The sequence below is a fragment of the Neovison vison genome, chromosome 8 (genome assembly GCF_020171115.1).
Source record: "Neovison vison isolate M4711 chromosome 8, ASM_NN_V1, whole genome shotgun sequence".
In the NCBI taxonomy this organism is placed as follows: Eukaryota; Metazoa; Chordata; class Mammalia; order Carnivora; family Mustelidae; genus Neogale; species Neogale vison.
The window spans coordinates 69,786,060-69,810,198 of record NC_058098.1 but is presented as its reverse complement, the minus strand read 5'-3'; the positions used below and the strand labels follow the sequence as shown (position 1 = coordinate 69,810,198).

Genomic DNA, 24,139 nt, shown 5'->3' with positions numbered 1-24,139 from the left:
AGAAGCTCAAGTAGGATAAATAAAATAAAATACCCCAACACTACTACTGGAGTGGTGGCAGTGAAGGCCAAGGGCTGAGCCAAGATTCTCATCCCCACCAAGTGTAACAAGCCCTCCCTGCCTGACTGTGTCCACTCCTACCAGCAGTATCGAGGTGCTCTACCCCTCACAGTGCAAGTGGGGAAGCTGGACTTTAACCTCTGTCTCTTCCTCACAGTATGTAGACTTTTGGGTTGAGCCTCTTTCACTTACCAAAATGCATTTAAGATCTACCCATGCTATTTCATGAATTGAGACTTTGCTCCTTTTCATGGATGAGTAGCATCCCTCATTGAATGGATGTAAAATTGTTTACCCATTCCCTGTTGAAGGACATCTGTTTCATTTCTGACTTCGAGCATTTATAAATAAAGCTGTTACAAACGTTTGCTTGCAGGTTTTTACATGAATATACATCAAAAGCTGTGAAGGGCCTAAGATTTTGCCTTAGTTGCAAACTAACATGGGTGTCTGGGTCACCACCAAAGGACTTTACTACTCATAGCAGCAGCAGTAGCCAGAATGTCGGTGGGCAGGGTGGGGGGGAAGGACGGTTCAGCACCAGTTTCCTAGGTCCCAATTCCTACAGGGTGATGGTGAGAGGGTTAAGTGACACTTGCACATACAATAGGTTGTGTTAAAGGAGAGGGACCCTGAACTTAGGAAAACTGAATATCCTATAATGGACTATAAGCATGTTCATTCTTTGCTCTGGAGTCAGATATTACCTTTATACTGGATAATAAGCAGGCCACCTTTTCCTACTTTCCAAGGCTGTCTGCTATATAAATATTCATGAAAAGACAGAACAGAGGTTCTTGACAAAAGAACATAGATTACAGATTTGAAATCATTTCCTCTTTTTTAATGGAGGCTTTTAGTGCATTAAATTCCTTCCAGCACTGTATTAGCTGGCATTCCACATATTTTCATGCTGTACTTAATTTTCATTAAATTTTATGAAATTTTATTTTTTTTAAAGATTTTATTTATTCATTTGAGAGAGAGAACACAACTGGAGGAGAAGGGCAGAGGCAAAAGCAGACTCCCCACTGAGCAGGGAGCCTGATGCAGGGCTTGATCCCAGGACCCAGGGATCATGACCTGAGCCAAAGGCAGACACTTAAACGACCGAGCCACTCAGGTGTCCCTAATTCTATGAAATTTTAAATTTTCTTTATGATTTTCTTTCTGTGAATTATTTAAAGCCTGTTCTTTAATTTCCAAGTGTTCTGAGATTTTCATGGTGTCTTTTTGTTACTGATTTCTAGTTTGATTCCACTACAGGCAGAAGGTATCTGTGTGACTCAAAACTGTAAGATTTCAATGCTTTTAAATTTGTTAAGGGTTGTTTTATAACTCAAGATATAATCTATTTACGTGAATGATCAATGTTTCTTGGAAAAGATTATGTATTCTCTTGGTGGGTGGAGCATTCTATAAATGTTAATTAGATACGCTTACCTGAAGGTGTTGTTCAGTTCTTCCAAATCTTTGATGACTATTCAATAGTGCTATTAACTGCTAAGACTGGGGTACCAAAGTCCCCAAGTAAAAATTGCTGTATTTGTCTGTCATGTCTTTTGACTCCATCTGGCTTTGTTTAATGTATTTTGAAGCTTTGTGGTTTGGTGCATACATATTTAGGAGAGCTGGCTTCTTTTTTCTAAATTAAAATATAGCTGACACAAAATGTTACATCAGTTTCAGGGGTATAACACCATGACTGGACAAGTTTATGTGTTGTACTGTGTTCACCATGAGTGTAGTTAGGATTGTTATCCTCTTGCTGGATTGATCTTTTTCTTATCATGTTAAGTCTCTTATAGTTCTCTTTCCTTTAACATCTACTTTATGTAATATTAACATATTTACTACATATTTTTAAAAATTAGTGTTTATCTTTTCCCTTTTCTTTCAACCTGTGTTATTTTTGAAGGTAGTTTCTCATAGATCACATAGAATTGGATCATGTTTTTGTCTACTCTCCAATCTCTGTCATGTAATTGGTATACTTAGATGATTTACATGTAATTACTGGTATTTAAGCTCCCATTTTTTGTTTTCTGTGTATTTCCTCTGTTTCTCATGTACCTTATTTTTCCTTTCCTTCCTATGGATAATTTGAACATTTTTTTGGTGTTCTATTTTGATTTATTTGTTATGTTTTTGAGTGTGCTGCCTTATGTAGTGTGCTTCATGGTTGCTCTAGGTATTTTCTTATGCTTATGTGTAACTTATCACAGTCTCCTGATACTGATATACTTGAAGTTTATCAATTCGACTATAAAAACTATCCTTTCCATTTAGGTCCTTTGTCTGAAGTACTTTCTCTATATTAATTATATACCGTATTAGATGTTAAACTTTTGCTTGAACCATAAAACATGATTAAAGCAACTGATGAGGTTACAGATTCTCTACTATGTTTACTTCTCTATGTACCCATTCTACTGTTCTTCCTTTACTTCTGAAGGTCCAAGCTTTCTTCCTATTTGGAGAACTCCATTAGCCATTAATTCTTTTTTTTTTATATTTTATTTATTTGACAGAGAGAGATCACAAGTAGGCAGAGAGGCAAGCAGAAAGAGAGAGAGGGGAGGAAGCAGGCTCCTCGCCAAGCAGAGAGCCTGATGTGGGACTCGATCCCAGAACCCTGAGATCATGACCTGAGCTGAAGGCAGAGGCCTAACCCACTGAGCCACCCAGGCACCCCTAGCCATTCATTCTTTAATGATATGTCTCCCAGCACCAAATCCTCTCTGTTTCCCTTCTCTTTGCATCCTGAGGATATCATCACCAGAAAGATGATTCACAGCCTACAGGTCATTTCTTTCAGCACTTGAAAAATGTTGTGTGTGCCACTTCTTTCTGGTCTCATGGTTTCAGATGAGAAACTGCTGTCATTTGAATTGGTGTACCTTTATAGTTTATGTGTTATTTCTCTTGGGTATTTTTCGGATTCTTCTTCATTCTTAGTTTTCAGAAGATTAAATATATAAAATGTTATGGTATGGATTTCTTTGGTTTTACCCTGTTTGGGGTTTACTTAGGTTCTTGAATTATAGTTTTTATGTTTTCATCCAAATTTGGAGTGCTTTTAGCCATTACTTCTTTGAATACATTTTTAGCCCCACACTCTTTTCTAGAATTCCCATGGTATGACTGTTACCTCTTTTTTACTGTCCCAGAGATATCAGAGGATCTGTTGGTACTAGCATCAGTTGATTGTTCTTCTCATTCACATGTGGATTTCTTGGATTGTGGTATGATGAGTGATTTTTAGGTCCTGGACAATCTGGTCACTCTGTTAGGAGGCTATTCCCATTTAAATGTCATTTAGCAGGCAGTCACCCTGTTCAGGTTTAGCATGTTTATTTTAGTCTATGTTTGTGGGCTTTAGTTCCAATGATGATTTAATTTTGTACCCCATGCAGTCCTATTCTGGTCTGCTTTGTTCTTCTTGTGCTGCTGGGGCTCCCACTCGTTCCTATTTGGTGCTGCCTGTAGAAAGCCTAGAAAAGGCACATCTCTGGGCTGCCTAATGGTGCTAGATGACCTGCTGGGGTGTACAAGCAGAAGCTGAGGAGCCTGACTCTGTTTATACTTCTGAGTTGAGAGCAGGAAGATACAAAGCTTTGCCTTTGTTGTTGTTGCAGGACTGGACTTCCCATTGGTGCCACAGTTGTGAAGCTGGGACACTCAGGGACTTTGCTGTTACCAGCAGGTTCTGCCACCTACAGGTGACCTGGTTTTAGAAATGCCCAGGCTTTGCTGCTGCCACTGCTGCAGTTTCATGGGACCACCAACCGTACCCCAGGCATGCAGTGCAGTCTGAAACGGCCTGGGATGTTGCTACTGTGGCTACTGCCAACAGATCAGACCATTCACTCTGCCAGACCATTGCTGGCAGACTGGACCACTTGACAGGATCTGAGTCGAAGAGCAGGGACTGGGATAGCAATGGCTATATTATCGCTACAGCTATACTATCACCACTGCTTCCAATGAACTGGATGATGTGTCAGAGCCTGTGTCCTGGAGTGCAGTTTGGGAGTCTCGCTAGATCTCTGGGGGGTCTACCTTTTCCCAGTGTCTTTATTCAGACTCTATGCACTTGTCAAAACCCACAGATCTATACACCAAATAAAGTGTTCTGTACAAATTAAAATACAGTTCAACTAGGATATGGGAAGAGCCAGCATATTGATGAATGACATAACCACAATGAAGTAGTTAGGTAAAAAAGTACCTGACTTAGTAACTTTAGAAAACCGCTCTTTGACTGGATACTGTAAGGCTAAACACAGAAAGAACTATGTGTAAACAGTACACTCTAGCTGATAATTTTGTTTCTCAGAGTATGAGTTAGAAATTCTGAAACTACTTTATATGTATACTAGGGTTGAACAAAAAAGTAAATACATAACCGATAATGACAACCAGGTTTTTCATGGGCAAAGAAGTTACAAATAAGCAAATACACTGAACACAAATAAATCCTGTGGCTCTAGATTTTTGTAAGATGTATTAGTATGAACTCATGGTTTTATTTTTCTTTTTTAATGAAAATACAGATAAATAGATAGGGGAATATAGATGTTTATGGACAGATGGGCTATTATACATATATTTCCCATCTTTGTCTACTGAGAAGACCTAGAAGCAGTGAGTCTAGTAGCGGCAATAAGCATACCCCAACACCCAGATTTTGGTTTATAAACACCATTCTCTAATAAAAGAAACAATGGTTCCTTGGAGAAGTGGTAAACTCCAGGGATGAGGATGGGAAAATATAAGATGAACATGAAACATCTCATAGCACCAGAAAGTAAGGAAGTATTCAAAAAAGAAAAAAAAAAAAGCTAGATGCAAATATGAAGGATATAGGGGGCAACCTGAAAGAGTTCCCAATGGCCAAAGTGGGAAGAAGCTTAGTAACAACAAAATAAATAATAGCATTCAACTATTACTGAAAGAGTAAATCAATATTCAGGAGTCCAATATGAAATAAATATGATTGATGAATAAACACAAAGGGGGAAGAGGAAACTCTCAGTTGCAGAAGAGTTCACATGCATAAATGCAAAAGGAATGGAGGAAACAGAAAGTCACCATTAAAACAGCACTGTGAAAACGGCCCTAGAGAAGATCCACCACAGCGTGCTAAAATTCATGAGTAAATATTTAAGAAACACAGGATATGTGCATAGTCTCAAAGCATCTCATCCGAAACATGTTTTATCTATAAAAACAAAAACAGTAACTTTACATGGGACCAACCTGGCAGAAGCCACCTTACCCACATCTCAAAGTTAACATGACTAGTATTAAGGCATATCAACCACTCGACATGAAGCCCTAACAAGGATGCATCACCTCTGAGGTGTTCTAACCCCAATCTAACCATGAGAAAATATCAGATATATCCAAACTGAAGGACATTCTACAAAATACCCGATTAATACTTTTCAAAAGCGTCAAGGTCACGAAAGACAAGGAATCACTGAGGACACTTTACAGACTGGAAGAGACTGAGGAGACTCCAGAACTAAATGTAATGTGGGGGATGGGGGAAAGAGGTGAAGGGGATTAAGAGGTAGAAACTTCCAGTTATCAAATAAATAAGTCATGGGGATGAAAAGTACGCAGAGGTGACATAGTCAATAGTACTGTAATAATATCATGTGGTGACAGATGGTGACCACACTTACCATAGGGAGCACTGTGTAATGTATAGAGTTGTCAAATCACTATGTTGTACACCTGAAACTAATATAAAACTGTATGTCAACTATATTTCGATAATAATTTTTTTTTTTAAATAAATCCAGTGTGGGACCCTAGACTGAATCTTGGAACAGAACAGTAACATTAGTAGAAAGTCTAATGAACTCTGAGTGAAGTCTGTGAATGAAGCAATGTGATTTTCTTCGGTTTTGTTTTAAATAGATTTTATATTTTAATTTTTTAAAAGTAGGCTCTAAGCCTAACAAGGGGCTCAAACTCAGGACCCCATGATCAAGAGTCGCATGCTCAACTGACTGAGCCAGCCAGGTGCCCCTGTGATTTTCTTAGCTTTGGCAACTGAACTATGGTTATGCCAGATGTTAACATTAGGGGAAGCTGGCTGAAGAGCAATACAGGCCGATCCTCTGTACTATATCTGCCACTCTCTTGTTAAGACTAAAATAATTTCAGAGAGAGGCAAGATGGCAGAGGAGTAGCAAACTGAAATGAAGTTCAGCTAGATAGGTATAAAACCATTCCAAACACCTACAAACTCAACAGGAGATAGAAGAGATAGAAGAGAAGCAGAGCAGAAATTCTAGGAACAGAAAACTGACCACTTTCTTAAGTAGAGGACATGCAGAGTAGTGAATCCGAAAAGATGGGAAGATAAGACTGCAAGGGGGGGAACAGCTCCCAGCAAGCGGCAGCGAAGTGTGGCACAAAATCAGGACATTTAGAAGTCTGCTCTACTGAGGGACATCGCTCCAGAGGCTAAGCAGGGGTGGAGCCCTCGTGGGGACAGTGTGGTCTCAGGTCCTGCAAGGTCACAGAAATATCGGGGGTGTCTGAGTGTGGCAGAGCTACCAGGTATTAGAGCAAGGAAGCCGACTACAGAGACAGAGTCAAAGAGTGAGCTTTCAGATTGGGATTACCTTAAGCTGTGATCAAAGGCACAATCGGGACACTGCTCTTTGAGCAGGGACCCCACAAGCAGCAGATCCAGGGAGACTCACCTTCCTGCTCCAGGAGGAGCAGCATGGCAGCAATCTTCTGGGTTTGGAGACTCCAGGCGGGGCCATGCACCAGAGATAGAAACCCTCAGTCACAGGCCAGGTAAGCTCAGAGTGAGGTCAGAGACCAGGAAGACAGGAGTGACTGACTGCTTGTCTCTGGGGGCACAATGAAGAATGGGGCCCCAAGTTCTCGGCTCCTCTAGGAGGAGATTGGAAGATCTTGGAAGATTGGAAGGCTGCCATTTTCATTCCTGTCCTCCAAAGTGGTATGGAAAGCATCACGGAACAAAAGCTCTGAGAGTGAACCCAAGAAGATTACTTAGCCCAGTCCCTGGCAAGGGCGGTACAATTCTACCTCGGGCATTTGAGAATCACTGCAACAGGTCCCTCCCGCAGTAGATCGGCAAGAACATCTGGCCAAGACCAAGCTCAGTGATCAAGGAGAAGAGTGGAACTCCAGAGCTAGGGGAAAGCAATGTATAGAATTCATGGCTTGATCTTTTAGTCTTGCAAAGTTCATTTTTTTTTTTAGTTTTTTTTCCTTATTCTATTTTTTTAACTTTTCCTCTTTACTCTTTTAACGTTTTAAAACTAGTTTATCTTCACAATGCCTTTCTAAAAAAATTATTTTAAACCTTCATTGGTATAGTCACATTTTATCCCTTCATTATATTTAACCTTATTTCTTGTATACATATAGGTTGTTTTCTTTTTTCTAAAAAATTTGGGATACAGTCCTAATAGATCAAAATATACCCTAATCTAGCACATGGCTTTGTTCTACTCTCCAGCCAGACCACATTCCCTCCTCCTTTTTTTTTTTCCTTTTTCCAACCAACTTATCTTATCAATTCTTTTTTTAGAATTTTATTAAAATGTTCACCTTTACAATCATATACCATCTCTTCATCATGTTTACCTTTACTTTTATATATATATATATAAGTTTTCCTTTCTTTAAAATTCTGGGAGGTAGTTTCTTCTAAGAGACCAAAATACACCCATAATCAAGTGGGTGGCTCTGTTCTATTCACCAGTCTAATTATACGTGTGTGTGTGTGTGTGTGTGTGTGTGTATTACTTTTTATTTTTATTTCTTTTTTCCCCTATCTTCTACCCTGGTTTTGGATCTTTTCTGATTTCGTTAGTGTACATTTCTCTGGTGTCTTTGCCACCCTTTTAGTATTTTATTCTCTAGTTCATATATTCTTATCTGGATAAAATGACAAGGAAGAAAAACTCATCACAAAAAATAAAGAACAAGAGGCAGTACTGAAGGCTAGGATCTAATCAATATGGACATAGGTACTATGTCACAACTAGAGTTCAGAACGACGGTTCTCAAGGTGCTAGCTGGGCTCGAAAAAGGCATGGAAGATATTAAAGAAACCCTTTCTGGAGAAATAAAATCCCTTTCTGGAGAAATAAAAAATAAAATATAAATTAAATAAATAAATAAAATAAAAATAGAAAACTAAAATCAAACCAAGTTGAAATAAAAAATAAAAATAAAATATACTTTATTTATATAAATATAAATATAAAATAAAAATAAAAAAACAAACAATTTAAAAAAGCTATTAATGAGGTACAAGAAAAAAATGGAGGCTCCTATTCCTTGGATAAATGAAGCAGAAAGGATAATTAGCAATATTGAAGACCAAATGATGGAGAATAAGGAAACTGAGCAAAAGAGAGACAACTACTGGATCATGAAGGGAGAATTCGAGAGATAAGTGATACCATAAGACGAAACAATATTAGAATAATTGGGATTCCAGAAGAAGAAGAAAGAGAGAGAGGGGCAGAAGGTATATTGCAGCAAATTATAGTAAAGAATTTCCCTAATATGGCAAAGGGAACAAGCATCAAAATCCAGGAGGCACAGAGAAGCCCCCTTAAAATCAGTAAAAATGGGCCCACACTCCATCATCTAATAGTAAAACTTACAAGTCCTAGTGACAAAGCAGCTCAGGAGAAGAGGTCTATTACATACAATGGTAGAAATACTAGATGGTCAGCAGACTTATCCACAGAGACCTGGCAGACCAGAAAGAACTGGCATGATATAGTCAGAGCACTATATGAGAAAAATATGCAGCCAAGAATACTATAGCCAGTTAGGCTATCACTGAAAATAGGAGAGATAAAAAGCTTCCAGGACAAACAAAAATTTTAAAAATTTGCAAACACCAAACCAGCCCTACAGAAAATATTGAAAGGGGTCCTCTAAGCAATGAGAGAGTCAAAAAATAACATAGGCCATAAAGGAACAGAAACAATTTAAAGTAATAGTCACCTTACCAGCAATACAATGGCACCAAATTCATATCTTTCAATAGTTACCCTGAATGTAAATGGGCTAAATGCCCCAATCAAAACACAAAGGGCATCAGAATGGATAAAAAACCAAAACCCAATAATATGCTGTTTACAAGAAATTCATTTTAGACCCAAAGACACCTCCAGATTTAAAGTGAGGGGGTGGAAAACAATTTACCATGCTAATGGACATCAAAAGAAAGCTGGGGTGGCAATCTTTTTATCAGATAAATGATAAATTTTAAGCCAAAAACTATAATAAGAAATGCAGAAGAACACTATATCTTACTTGAAGGGTCTGTCCCACAAGAAGATCTAACAATTTTAAATACCTATGCCCCTAACATGGGAGCAGCCAACTATATAAACCAATTAATAACAAAATCAAAGAAATACATCAATAATAATACAATAATAGTAGGGGACTTTAACACTCACCTCACTGAAATGGATAGGTCATCCAAGCAAAAGATCCACAAGGAAAAAAGGCCTTAAATGACACAATGGACCAGATGGCCATCACAGATATATTCAGAACATTCCATCCCAAAGCAATAGAATACACATTCTTCTCTAGTGCTCATGGAACATTCTCCAGATTAGATCACATCCTTGGTCCTAAATCAGGTCTCAACCTGAGGTTCTCATTCTGGATAAGGAAGATGTGGTCCATATACATTATGGAGTATTAATGCCTCCATCAGAAAGGATGAATACCCAACTTTTGTAGCAACATGGACAGGACTGGAAGAGATTATGCTGAGTGAAATAAGTCAAGCAGAGAGAGTCAATTATCATATGGTTTCACTTATTTGTGTAGTATAACAAATAACATGGAGGACAAGGGGAGATGGAGAGGAGAAGGGAATTGAGGGAAATTGGAAGGGGAGGTGAACCATGAGAGACTATGGACTCTTGAAAAACAATCTGAGGGCTTTGAAGGGGCGGGGGGGGGGGTGGGAGGTTGGGGGAACCAGGTGTTGGGTATTAGAGAGGGCACGAATTGCATGCATGTGGTGCAAAAACAATGAATACTGTTATGCTGAAAAGAAATAAAAAATTAAAAAAAAGAGAAATGGGCAGAGAACATGAACAGACATTTCTGAAAAGAAGACATCCCGATGACCAACAGACACATGAAAAAGTGCTCAACATCACTCAGCATCAGGGAAATAGAAATCAAAACCACAATGAGATACCATCTCACACCAGCCAGAATGGCTAAAATTAACAAGTCAGGAAATGAGAGATGTTGGAGGGAATGCAGAGAAAGAAGAACCCTCCTACACCCTTGGTAGGAATGCAAGCTGGTGCAGCCACTCTGGAAAACAACATGGAGGTTCCTCACAAAGTTGAAAATAGAGCTACCATACAACCCAGTAATTGCAATACTGGGTATTTACCTTAAAGACAAATGTAGTGACCCGAAGGGGCATGTGCACCCGAATGTTTATAGCAGCAATGTCCATAATAGCCAAACTATGGAAAGAACCTAGATGTCCACCAACAGATGAATGGATAAAGAAGATGTGGTATATATTTACAATGGAATACTATGCAGCCATCAAAAGAAATGAAATCTTGCCATTGCAACGATGTGGATGGAACCAGAGGGTATTATGCTGAGTGAAATAAGTCAATCAGAGAAAGAGAGAAAGACAATTATCGTATGATCTCCCTGATAAGAGGAATTTGAAAGGCAGTGTGGGGGTTTAGAGGGAAGGGAAGGAAAAAATGAAACAAGATGGGATCAGGAGGGAGACAAACCATAAGAGACTCTTAATCTCATGCAACAAATGGAGGACTGCTGAGGGGAGGAGGGTGTGGAGAGGGTGCAGGGGCTATGGACATTGGGGAGGGCATGTGATATGGTGAGTGCTGTGAAGTGTGTAAGCCTGATGATTCACAAACTTGTACCTCTGGGGCAAAAAATACATTATATGTTAATATAAATAATTTTTTAAAAAACTAAAATTATTTCAAATTAAAAAGGTTTAAAAAAAAAACACCAAAAAACTCCTTCAACATTTGGGCATCATAAATGTAGCTCAGATGGTAAATAGTACAACTCTTCTCTCTGAGCCTCATCTCAATAGTCTTGTTGACAAGCCCACTGTTCAGAGAATGTTGAAAAGATGGTAGAAAAGCTAGGAGAAAGCCAGACTGAGAATCACAGAAAAGACAGTTAGGAATTAATGCCTCCTGGTCCAGGAGCCTTGGGCCAGACCCTATTCCCAACTACTGGGCAGACTCTGTCCCAGCTTGTGCTCCTCTGACCTTAGTACTGGCTATGCCTCCTTGAGAAACTACCACTTTGACACCAGCACATGGCAGTGTTGGAACACCTGAGTGGTTAGTCCTGAATTCACTGGGTTGATTCCTGAGCCAAGCCAGTCAAAAGAATATAGAGAAATCTGGTCATCTTGAAAATAAATTTTGCACATTCAGTAAGCAAGAAAGAGACCTTCAGTGAAGATTTTTGAAGAGAACAGAATCACACTTGGAGTTTTAGCCATTTAGATGGCTGGTTCTATTCATTAGTGATTTTTGTATAAAGCAGCACCCATTAATGTTTTTATCTAATGATATTATGTATATAATATCTTGTCATAACAAACCCTAAATTAGTGGGCTCTGAATTAACTATTACATATGGTCTATAAAAGGAGGGAGCATTTATCTCAAGTAACTTCACTGGTTAATCCTGGAAATGTATCAGATTGAGTATGAATTGAATATTCTTCCCAGGGTAAGATAGCCAGTTAGATCAAGATCTTATAGGCATCATTATTTCTTAAAGAATATACGTCTTCATTCTCCCATTTTTAAAAAAACCAATCCCAAGGGAACTCTGGTATATCCCAATGACAGCACAAGAAATTTTCAATATTCAAGGAGACCCACTAGTGTCCATTCATGGCTCCTTGTCAAATATGCGAACTTTTTTTTTTTAAAGATTTTATATATTTGACACAGAGAGAGAGATCACAAGTACACAGAGAGGCAGGCAGAGAAAGAGGGGGAAGCAGGCTCCATGATAAGCAGAGAGCCGAATGTAGGGCTTGATCCCAGGACCCGGAGATTGTGACCTGAGCCAAAGGCAGAGACTTAACCCTCTGAGCCACCCAGGTGCCCCAAATCTGGGACTTAATTTAAACTCAGGTACTGAACTATTTTAAAGATGTCTGTGATCAAATAGCATGGAGGACAAGGGGCGTTAGAGAGGAGTAGGGAATTTGGGTAAATTGGAAGGGGAGGTGAACCATGAGAGACTATGGACTCTGAAAAACAATCTGAGGGGTTTGAAGTGGTTGGGGTACCAGGTGGTGGGTATTATAGAGGACATGGCTTGCATGGAGCACTGGGTGTGGTGAAAAAATAATGAATAATGTTTTTCTGAAAATAAATAAATTGGAAAAAAAAAAAAGATGTCTGTGATCAACATCTGACTTCTTGAGAAGAGCCCTTAGTTTCAATTTTAGCATATCTCAAGTATCTAGAATGCTTTATGGTTCTGGAAAAGTAACTTTTTAAAAAATTAAGAAAAGATCAAGACAAGAAAAAATTTAATGAAAGGAAATTCCTTCCTAGTAGTCTAAATGTAAATGTGTGTAAATGCCAAGAGGGGTAGCTTTAAAGTTCTCCAAGTAAAAGGCAGGCCTGAAGAATGTATTTCACTTTCTCAATGTATCTTGCTGCTGCCCTCTCTAGCTTCTCGCCAGAACACTGGTGTGTTTCCACCAGTTCACTACTTTGGAACAAAATCCATAGCTTAAAATAGCTGCAATACACTATTATTTGAAACAATAATGAGGTTTCAGAAAGATCAAATTGGAAGGTTCTAGTACAAAAAAAATAAATTTTGAAATTTATCTACATAAAGGGGCTGAGATCTGAGCCAAGGGCAGCTCTGGAAAAGGTGTGTTATGAACAAAGTCTTATCTAAATGTTAAGATAGTGACTCATGAGTTTAGATTAATGTGACCATTGTAAAGAAAATGAGTGTGTGAAACCCTGCCATCTTGACACCCAGAGCCCTTTGTCAAGAATTGGGGCGCCTGGGTGGCTCAGTGGGTTAAAGCCTCTGCCTTCGCTCCGGTTGTGATCCCAGGGTCCTGGGATCGAGCCCCACATCGGGCTCTCTTCTCAGCAGGGAGCCTGCTTCCTCCTCTCTCCCTGCCTGCCTCTCTGCCTACTTGTGGTCTTTGAGTATCAAATAAATAAAATCTTAAAAAAAAAAAAGAATTTCCATGGCATGATTAATTTAGTAGGTGATCAAGTCAGGCTTCTTCCCCCAGACCTAGCCTCCATCTTTCTTACCTGAATGTCTCTAACCCAGGACTGAGCCCCTCTCAAATTATCTTCATTGACTTCAACAAGTTTTTCCTGCCAAGCAACTGCTTGGGCGTCAAACTGCACAAAATTGAATTTTCTTTTATATTTCAGCTGTTCCTGTAAGAGAATTATTATTTAACCACAACACCACTCAGATGTAAGATAAGGTTAGGACAGGTCATAGTTTGATAAATTTTAATCACGATGATACCTATTTTCAGTTCTAGAAGCTAAAAATTACATTATAAAGAGAAAATCTTTTCTAATACAAAAAACATTTAAACAAAATTTACACAGTTTGGAGTACACCTTTACAAATGTATATATGTATGAATATTTTATATATTGTCACACACATGCATAAGTTTTTCTATACAATATAACATTAAATGTTGTTGTCTTTAATAGTAGCATTGATGGTATACCACATACTTCCAGTAAATGGAACCTGCTTAAGGAAGAGAAATCCAAAATGGTGTCATCGTTTCACTTATCATGTTTCATGAAGGCTTTATTTAGTTACACATCTATTCACTTGCCTTCTACCAGCCCATATTTCTCCAACAGAGGTTTGTCAAATTAAAACCTGTATTTTGGCCTTGTGAACATCCCCCACAATGATCTTCTGTGGTAACACTCCCATCAACACCACTAATTAGTGACAGCACCAGGGTACCCATCTGGAGGTGTGGGGACTCGGAGTGAGGAAAGCAGTCTGCTTCAGGTCACACCAGTCAGAGGCAGCACAGATGGACTAAGACCTGGAAGCTCCTAACCACCAGCCTGCACTCCTCCCACACATCAGTTTTTTGGGGCCACCACATGCAACACTGCTAATACTGGAGATTAAAATAAAAATGCTGTGGTGACAGAGCATCCGGGAAACAATGGAGATGTGTGCACACCACAGGTTTCAGGACAGAGGAAACGTGAAGCAGCGGACACTGAAACTCCCTTAGCAACCCACAGGTTATAGAAAGGACCATGCTGCAGGACGGGTCTGCTTGCAAAGAACTGATGATTCTCTAAGTGGCAAAAGGGAGCTTTTCTCTAAAGTGGCTCTCCTGTGGACATCTGGGTGCCGACCTTGCCTGTGCACCTCTCATAACCAGTGCAGGTGAAGGCTGCTGTAGATGTGTTCACGACACAAAGGTCCCCACACCCATGCACCTGATAGCCCCATCGAACCTCTATAAACTGGATGATCTTGTCCTTCACCAAGTCCACTTTGCTCTTCATTGAGTGAGATGTATCAATGAGGACATAGACGCAATCACTGGGTACTTTCCCAAAGAGGAATTGACTTCTATCCTGTAGCCACTTAATCCTAGGCAAGAAAAAGGTTGGAAGTGAATTTTTAGAGCCTGCGGGCAGTATCGGCAATCTTCCTAAGAACTTAATAATACATCTATAGAGGTCAAGCTGTGCTGTATTGCTTATGCACAATCTTCTGTGAGTGGATTACTCACTTGGAGGGTTTTCTGTGGAAAATCCTATATTTGGGCTGGCTCCCTGATCACCAGCCCCCTCTACTTCTCCATCATCAATCCAAAACAGCTAGGAAAATCAACAGGACAGAAAAATAAATCCAATACTGGGTTCCAAAGCCAAAAGTAAACTACTTCCTGTCATCTGATAGTTTGAATCCCTCAGCTATGACTTCAGACCATTTGTTCTTTTAACTCTGCTAACTACAGTCAAGTTAGTCAGGTCAGCACATTCCGGAAACTTCACTGAAGCTTTTGGACAATATCAAGCAACCCCAGATCCCTCTAATAACTTAGCATCAGACAGTTGTATGAGCAGGACTACTTCTGTGATTGGGACTGAGGCACCACAACAGGATGTAAATTAAGTTCACATCCTCAGCCAAGAACAGGAGGAGGGGGCAGGGCAAATGAAAAAAAATATTTGAAAGTGACTTCAGAGTTTACCAAGGCTAGGCAACTACAATTTGTAGGGCAAAATACTGAAGGAGAGGTTGCTGTATTGAAGCAGAGAGAGTGGAGAGGGATGGAGAAAGAGAGGGGAAAAAAGGGGAAGAGAATGGGCTCTGGCCATCTGCAGAGAGTGCCCTAAAGATTTTGGCTAAGTAATGATCAGGGTATGCATGTGAAGAAACTCTGAAAGCTGAGGAACAAATCACCATAACAGTAAGTAGACCAACACCTCAGAGTTAACACAGGGTTACTTCATGTTCCAAACAACCAGAGTGGGAAACCTCCTTAATACATAGGACATTAAGTCCTCATAAGGATACTGCTTTAGTAGTAGAACCAAATTAGCCCTGGACTAAAGGCTGCCCTAGACCTCACTTGCTCTTAAAAGTAAGCCCCAGTGTTTCCAAGAAACATAACTGCATCACAGGACATGTATTTTAAAATATAGCAAAACTCAGTACCCAAGAACTTCAAATTCAAAATGTCTGCATTCCAGTAAAAAATTACCAGCCATGTAAACAAGCAGGAAAATATGACCCATAACCAGAAGAAAAACAGATCAACAGAAACAGACCCTAAAATAACACAAATGCTGGAATTAGTAGAAAGGGATGTTACACAGCTATTATAAACACAATCCGTATGTTCAGCAAAGTAAAGTATAAGCAGAACAAGGACAGAAATGGAAAATACAAAGATATGCATTACCAAAATGAAAAATACACTATATGGTATTAACAGACACTACACTAGCAGATCAGGGAACCTTAAGATAGACATTGTGATAGGAAGCAATTTAAAATGAAACAGAGAGGGAAAAAAGCCTTAAAAAAACCAGCAGAGAATAAGCAACACAAGGAACAATAGCAAGGAGTCCAACATATATATAGATAGAAAAGACAGAAGAAGAAAGACGGAAACAGAAAAAATATTTGAAGAAATATGGCCAAATGTTTCCAATTTTGGTAAAACAATAAACCCATATATACAAGCTCAAAGAACCTAAACAGAAGAAAAATGAAAAAATAAAAACCACCAACGCATTCCATAATATATAATTTGAAATCTAACAATAAAGATAAAAAAAGCACCCAGAGACAAGATAAAATAATAGTTTTCATCAAATCAAGCAAGCCAAAGGACAATGAAGAAATATTTTTAAAGTACTAAAATTATAAAACTGTAAACCCACAATTCTATATAAAGCAAAACAAAAAAACTCTTTCAAAACAGGAAGTAAATTAGTCTTTCAGACTAAAACACCTGAGGTAATTCATTACCAACAGACCTCCATTAGGATCTATACAAAACAATAAAGAGCCACAGAAATATCAAATATGTGGACAAATACAAAATACATTAATTCTCATTTTAAGTCTATTTATATGACAGTTGATTGTTTATAATGTATTATGGGTTTATCGTATATGGAAATAAAGTGTAGGACAACAAAATAAAAGACAGAAGAGGCAATGGAAGTTGTTAAGATTTTTATGATATGAAAATATCATATCATATATGATATGAAGTGATGAAGTGAAATATTATTTGAAAGTAGACTGTGGCAACTTAAAGATATACTATAAATGCTAAAGCTAACATACACACAACAAAACAAAACAAACAGAGTTTATAAGCTAACAGTCAAGATTAAATGCAATCATAAAAATGCTCCAACAAAAGAAGGTAGAAGAGTACAAAGGGAACAAAGAACCAGTGAGACAAAAAACAAGTAGCAAGATCTTAAATTTAAATACAACCAAATAAATAATCACATTAAATGGAAATGATCTTTTCTTTAAAAGATTTTATTTTTTTTATTTGACAGAGAAAGAGAGAGTGGGAGGGGCAGAGAGAGAAGCAGACTCCCTTCAGAGCAGGGAGACCAATGTGGGGCTCGCTCCCAGGACCCTGGGATCATGACCAGAGCTGAAAGTAGACGCTTAACTCACTGAGCTACCCAAGCGCCCCAATGGAAATGATCTTAATACTCCAATCAAAAGGCAGAGATTAGAAACACCTATTATCAAAATGACAAGATATAATAAGTGTTGGCCAGGATGTGGAAAAAAGGGAACCCCTCATGCATGTTGGTGAGAATGTAAATTGGTACAGCTACTGTGGAAAAGAGTATGGAGGTTTCTCAAAAATTAAAAATAGAAGGGGCTCCTGGGTGGCACAGTTGGTTAAGCATCCAGCTCTTGGTTTTCACTAGGTCATGATCTCAGGGTCATGAGACCAAGACCTATGTCAGACTCTATGCTGAGCTCAGCATGGAGTCTGCCTCAGATTCTCTCTCTTTCTCTATCCCTCATGCTTGTGCATGCTCTCTCTAAAATAAACAAACAAATAAATATTAAGAAAAAAATTGAAAAACCACACAATCCAGAATTCTGCTTCTGGGTACTTATCCAAAAAGAAAACACTAACTCAAAAAGATATATGCACCCCTATGTTTGTTTACTGTAGCATTATTTACAACAGCCAAGATAGGGAAACAACCCAAGTATCCATTAATAGATGAATGGATAAAGAAGATGTGACATATCTATATATATATAATTCAGCCAAAGAAAGAATGAAATCTTGCCATTTTCAACACATGAACCTTGAAGGCAATATACTAAGTGAGGTAAGTCAGAGAAAGACATCATCTTTCTTATATGTGGGATCTAAAGCAAATAAAATGAAAACAAAAAATGAGTTCATAGATACAAAGAACAAGCAGATTGGTGGTTGCAAGAGGCAAGGTGGGGAAAATGGCTGAAGATGACCAAAAGATAAAAAGAAACAAATGAAAACAAACCCAATGGGGGGTTGGGGAATAAATGGTAGCTTTTAGAATATCTTATCTCTAATATTTAAAATTTTGTGATGATGTATCCTGGATGGGTCTTTATTACCCACTTTCTAGACATTCCTGGCAACTTTCTTTTGGTTTGGAAACATTGGTCTTGTGAGATCTCCCCTTCATTTTTTGTATGTCCATAAGCTATCTATTTGTATGTATGCATGTATGCTAACATCAACCCTAGAATGCTTGTGTTCTGCTTTTTGAGAGACTGCATTCATCTTACAACTTTCCCACTGAATAGGGGTTTTTTTAAAAGGCGCCTGGGTGGCTCAGTGGGTTAAGCCGCTGCCTTCGGCTCGGGTCATGGTCTCGGGGTTCTGGGATCGAGTCCCGCATCGGGCTCTCTGCTCGGCGGGGAGCCTGCTTCCTCCTCTCTCTCTGTGCCTGCCTCTCTGCCTACTTGTGATCTCTATCTGTCAAATAAATAAATAAAATCTTTAAAAAAAAAAAAAAAGATTTTATTTATTTATTTATTTGTTTGTCGGTGGGGAGGCACAAGCAGAGGGAGCACAAGCAGGTGGGAGAGGCAGGCTTCCCACTGAGCAAGAAGCCTGATACGGGACTCAATCCCAAGACTCTGGGATCATAAGCTGAGCTGAAGACAGATGCTTAGTCAATGAAGCCACCCAGGTGAATACACTATTCAGTATATACTGAATAGTGTATTCTGGCTATCATGTTTTTTTAACTCCCTACATTTATCTTTGTTTGCTTGTCTGTTTGTTTGTTTGTTTCTGAGAACCATATGGAGTTTAAAAAAAAGGGCAGAGGTGGTCAGATTGGATTTACAAAACAATATATATATATATTCTGTCTATAAGAAACCTATTTCAATATAAGACACAACAAACAGGTAAAGATTAAACAAATGGAAAAAAGATAAAACATGCAGAAAATGATCAAAAGCAAGTTGTAGTGGCTCTATTGATGTTGGACAAAGCAGATTTCAGGACAAGGAATACTGCCAGAGATAAAAAGGGACATTTTAGGAGCTGCTTCATCAAGAGGACATGATAACCCTAAATGTCATGCACCTAGTAATAGAGTTAAAAATTACATGAAGGAAAAAAAATGACAGAATTGAAAAAATAATGGGCAAATCCACAACCACAGCTAGAGATTTTAAACACTCTTTTCTCAACATTTGTAGAACAATTCAACAAGAAATCAGTAATAATATAGAAGACCGAAACAAACTATCAGCCAACTTCAACTGAGATATTTATAGTACACTCCACCCAACAAAAGCAGAACGTGTAGCGTTTCTTCATATTCTGGGTCACAAAACAGATCTCTATAAGAATTGAAATCATATAGTATCTCTCTGTCCATAGAGAAATGAAAAGCTATCAGGAAAATCCACAAGTACTTGAAAAGTAAACATATTTCTAAATAACGTTTGCTTAAACAAGAAATTATAAGGGATAGTCTAGGTCCAAAAAAAAAAAAAAAGAAAAGAAAGAAAGAAAAGAAATTATAAGGGAAATTCAAAAATATTTTTAAGTGAATAATTTGTGAGAGGCAGCTAAAGCAATATCAGAAGAAAATTTAAATGCTTATATTAGAAAGGTCTCAAATCAGTGATCTGAGCATCCATCTTAAGAAACTTAAACCCAAAGTAATAAGAAAGAAGGAAATAATAAAGTGGCACAGAAAGTTAAAACTATACAGAGAAAAAAAACACTGAAACCAGAAGCTGGTTCTTTGAAAAGATCACGAAAATGGATAACCTCCAGCAGACTGAAAATAAAGATGACAGCAGTTACTAACATCAGTTCTACAAAATGAGAAGAAATTGAATACATAATTAAAACCTCCCCACAAAGAAAAACTCCAGGCCCAGGTGGCCTCAGTGATGAGTTGGTACCAACTCTCCACAAAGACTTCTAGAAAACAGAAGACGGGAGAGAATTTCCCAACAACCCTTGAAACTCGGGGGGTGGAGAGGGACAAAGAGACCTGGCAGGGACTGAGTAGAGTGTCTTTTAAACAGTATCCTTTTTCCCAGGCCTGAAATACAAACCCTCTAAAGAGTTCATAGAAGAGCAGACAGGGATCTGCTGCTGGTGATTTTGTAACAGAAAACATGAAAGGATGGAGGGAACTCTCAGTTTTAAGTGACTACTGCAGGCTAGATACTAGCCTATACTCATTAGATTTGGTATCTAATCTAAACCACAGAGCAATTTATAAATGGCACTATTATTCCCACTTTAAAAAGGAAGAAACTGATGCGTAAAGACATTAAGTAACTCGCCCAGAGTCACACAGCAAGTGGCAGAGCTGGTATTAGAATCCAGGTCTATCTGACCTCAGACGCCATGCACCTAAATGGATTTGATCTTGGTGGTCTAAGCTGTCCTCTGGCAGCAGGGAGGTGAAAGCATTAAGTTAGATCATCCGCATGGGGCTGAAGCTGAGGTCACAGCATTAGTAGGTCAGAGGCATTAGCACTGGAAGACTTTAAGAACCAGCAGTGTTGCGAGGGAGTCCGTGAAGTTATTTTTAGCTGCATATACATTATTCCATTGTATTCACATATCTCACATTGTTAAAAGTTGTGTTGAAGTACAATATCCAAGAATACAGAGGACAGGTATGATACAATCTGCAGTATACCTATGGCCCACAAAAAAATGCAAGACATCAGCAGAAGCATTCCTGAGCCTCCTGTAGTGATGTGCAACCAACATAACCATCTTTGTTTGCTGTTTTTAAGAGTCTGTACTGGCGCCAAGGCAGCTTGGAAGAGGATCCAAACATCCCCCTTTATTGCTAACAACAAGGCCACCAGCAAGCCATCAATCAGATGGCAACCCTGACTGAGCAATGTTAACTGCCTGTTTCTCATGGTTAAGCTTTTACAAAGAGATCAAGCAGATTTGAATTTCAAGAGAGACTAAACCACTTGTACCCTTCTGCAAATATACCAACCTTCTCTGAATCTGGGCAAGGATTGTGTGGATTCTCTCACTGTACCATGTACACTTCTCCTTGGTAATGCAGACGTGGACCAAGCTCCCATCCTTCCAGGGAGCATGGACAAATCTACGGCAGTATTTTGCATGGACTGTCTTCTTGTTGGTCTCCTAAGGAAAAGACAAAGGACAGAAGCCACTCAGACCATTCAGAGCCATCTCCAGATGGTACCCCATATTTCTGCCTTATTTATTTAGTTCTTAGCACTCACTCCCATGGTAAAATCATTAAACTGTTGGTTCAACAAAACATGCACTAGGGCTGCTCTATGTGGAGACCTGTGTCAGATATCAGGCATCATGGTCAGAAAGACAGTGCAATCCCATCTGAGGCTCAGAGAAGATGTTTCCAGCAGGGAACCACATGCTCGCTCACGCGCTCTCTCTCTCTCTCTCACACACACACACACACACACACACACACACACACAAAGGCAGAGTACTAGATGCTGGGTTGAGACAATAATACCTGGGAAATCTGGGAAAGATGAAAGCATCCTCATGGACTAGAGGGTCAGGAGGACTATCTAGAGGAGGTGGGACTTGAGATTTACAGAAAGCATCTTTCCATCATTACTCCCAGCCCCAAATGAAGAAAAGTAGCCAAGAACCCCCATTCCACACCTAGCACCCTCTACTGGTACATATAAAACTGGTCTGAGGACGATGGCTTCCCACACAAAGGGCTCACACAACTGATTTATGAGTTTATCAAGCATGACTCCAAGCCACCAGCAATACAGTCTTGTAGGCAGCAGCAATATAATCCATAAACAAAAACCAAAATTCCTGCCTTTGTAGAACTCACATTACAGGGGAAGAGCCAGATAATAAACAATTATACAGTAGGTCAGATGATGACAAATGCTATGGAAGACAAGAGAACAGGGGATGGGAGGATGAAGAAGTTAAAAACTGAAAAAATAAAGCCCTAAAAAGAAGAATAAATAAGAACAGAGACCATCAGGAACAAGGAGTGCGACCATATGGAGTCTAGGAGGAAGTCTAAGGACACAGCAAGTACAAAAGCCCTGAGGTAAGAGTAAGAGTCTGCCTGGCATGTCTGTAACAGTTTAGGAAGGCTGATGCAGTTGAAACACAGTGAGCTAAGGTAAGGAGTTAGTGAAGCTAGAGTAGTATGAGGAGGAGGGCCAGAAGCAGACTACATAAAGTCCAGTTGCTAGTGGAAGGGACTGGCTTCTCCTCTGAGTGAAAAAGGAACTATCCAAGGGCTTTAACATGAGAAGTGACACATTTTTTAAAATTAAGATATGACTGACATATAACATTATATTATACATACAATATGATTTGATATATGCCTACAGTACAAAATGATTACCATAATTAATTTAGGTAACACCACCACAGAGTCACAATTTTTTTTCTTGTGATGATTTATATATTTTAAGACCTACCCTCTTAGACAAGTGACACGATTTATAGTTTTAAGTTTTATTTATAATTTTAAAATTTAATTTATAAAAATATCATTTAAAGGATACTTAAAATATCATTTAAAGGGCACTTTGGTGGCTCAGTCATAAGTGTCCGACTCTTGATTGATCAAGCTCAGGTCTTAATCTCAGAGTTTGAGTTCAAGCTCTGCATTGGGCTCTATGCTAGGCATGGAGTGGACTTAAAACATAAATAAGGAAAGGATACTGTGGTTACTCTGAGACTGTGAAGAGTCAAGGGCAAAAGCAGGGGGTCAGGGATCAGTTACGTGGCATGGACCGGGGGTAGTTTTAAAGTGGTGAGAAGTGGTCAGATTCCGGATTATAGACATGTTATGAAGATAGAACTAACAGCATTTAATGAGAGATCAGATGTGGGTATGAGAGAAAAGAGAGGACTTAAGGAATGCCTCTATAGTTTTCAGCCTGGAGAACTATAAAAATAGAGTTGCAATGAATTGAAAGGAGGAAGATTATGGAAGAGTAGCCTTGAAGAGGAAGATCTGGACCTGTACCTGATGTGCTAGGTTCAAGGGGCCTATCAGACATCCCAGTGACATGGCAAGAAGTCAGGTGGAGATGGAGGGAAGGACTCAGGGCTGGAGATTCAAATGTGGAAGTCACCAGCATGCACCAGTATTAAAAGCCACAGACTAGATGAGATCATGTAGAGAATGGTTACAGAGAGAGAAGAGGTCTGAGGACTGTACCTTGAGGCCCTTCAGCATTTAGAGGCTGAGGACATGGGAAAGAAGCAAAGAACACCAACACAGAAAAGTCAGTAGGAGGAAAACAGGACAGTGTGCTGCACTCTGCAAGCAAAAGAAGCTCAAAGAAGTAACCAACTATATCATATGTTGATAGTAGGTCAAGTAAGAGTGAGACTGGGAACTGACCCCTGGATTTAGCAGTTCATGTATCCCTGGAAAGAGTGGGTTTTGATGGAGAGGGAGTCTTGCTCAGTTGGAGTGCATTCATGAAGGCAAGGGAAACTGCAAGACGAGACAGGATACACATAAAATTCCTGAGGCGCTGTGTTCTAAAGAGGTGCAGAGGAATGAGACAAATGAAGCAGAGCCAGAGATAAACACGTGGGTCAAGAAACTTTTGGGGGGTTCTTTGCTGAGAGAGAGAGTGCACCTAGGGAGCGGGGGAGGGGCAGAGGGAGAGAGGGAGTGAGAATCTCAAGCAGGCTCCATATCCAGGGCTCCATCTCACAACCCTGAGATCACGACCTCAGCTGAAATTAAGAGTTGGATGCTTAACCGACTAAGCCACCCAGGTGCCCCCCAAAACTGTATTTTTAAGATGTGAGGAAGAACACGATGTTTGCATGCTGGTGGGAAAGATCCAGAAATGAGAATAATATCAGTGATATAGAAAGGAGGAGAATGAGTGAATGGGGAGTAAGGATCAGTGCACACATTGAGGGGTTTAGACCTTAGACAAAACTGAGGACAATTCTACC

General features: G+C 39.2%; 1 protein-coding gene across 2 annotated transcripts in view; it reads right to left on the bottom strand.

Moving 5' to 3' along the window:
• Positions 1-24,139, bottom strand: part of VWA3B (von Willebrand factor A domain containing 3B) — a 216,163-nt gene that overhangs the window by 117,612 nt on the left and 74,412 nt on the right. For both annotated transcript variants that reach the window (XM_044263854.1, XM_044263855.1), the window contains exons 7-9: positions 21,171-21,325; positions 14,631-14,769; positions 13,428-13,559 (exon numbers count right to left, since the gene is read on the bottom strand). In XM_044263854.1, the coding sequence (XP_044119789.1) occupies positions 13,428-13,559; positions 14,631-14,769; positions 21,171-21,325 (426 nt within the window). The remainder of the gene's footprint in view (positions 1-13,427; positions 13,560-14,630; positions 14,770-21,170; positions 21,326-24,139) is intronic.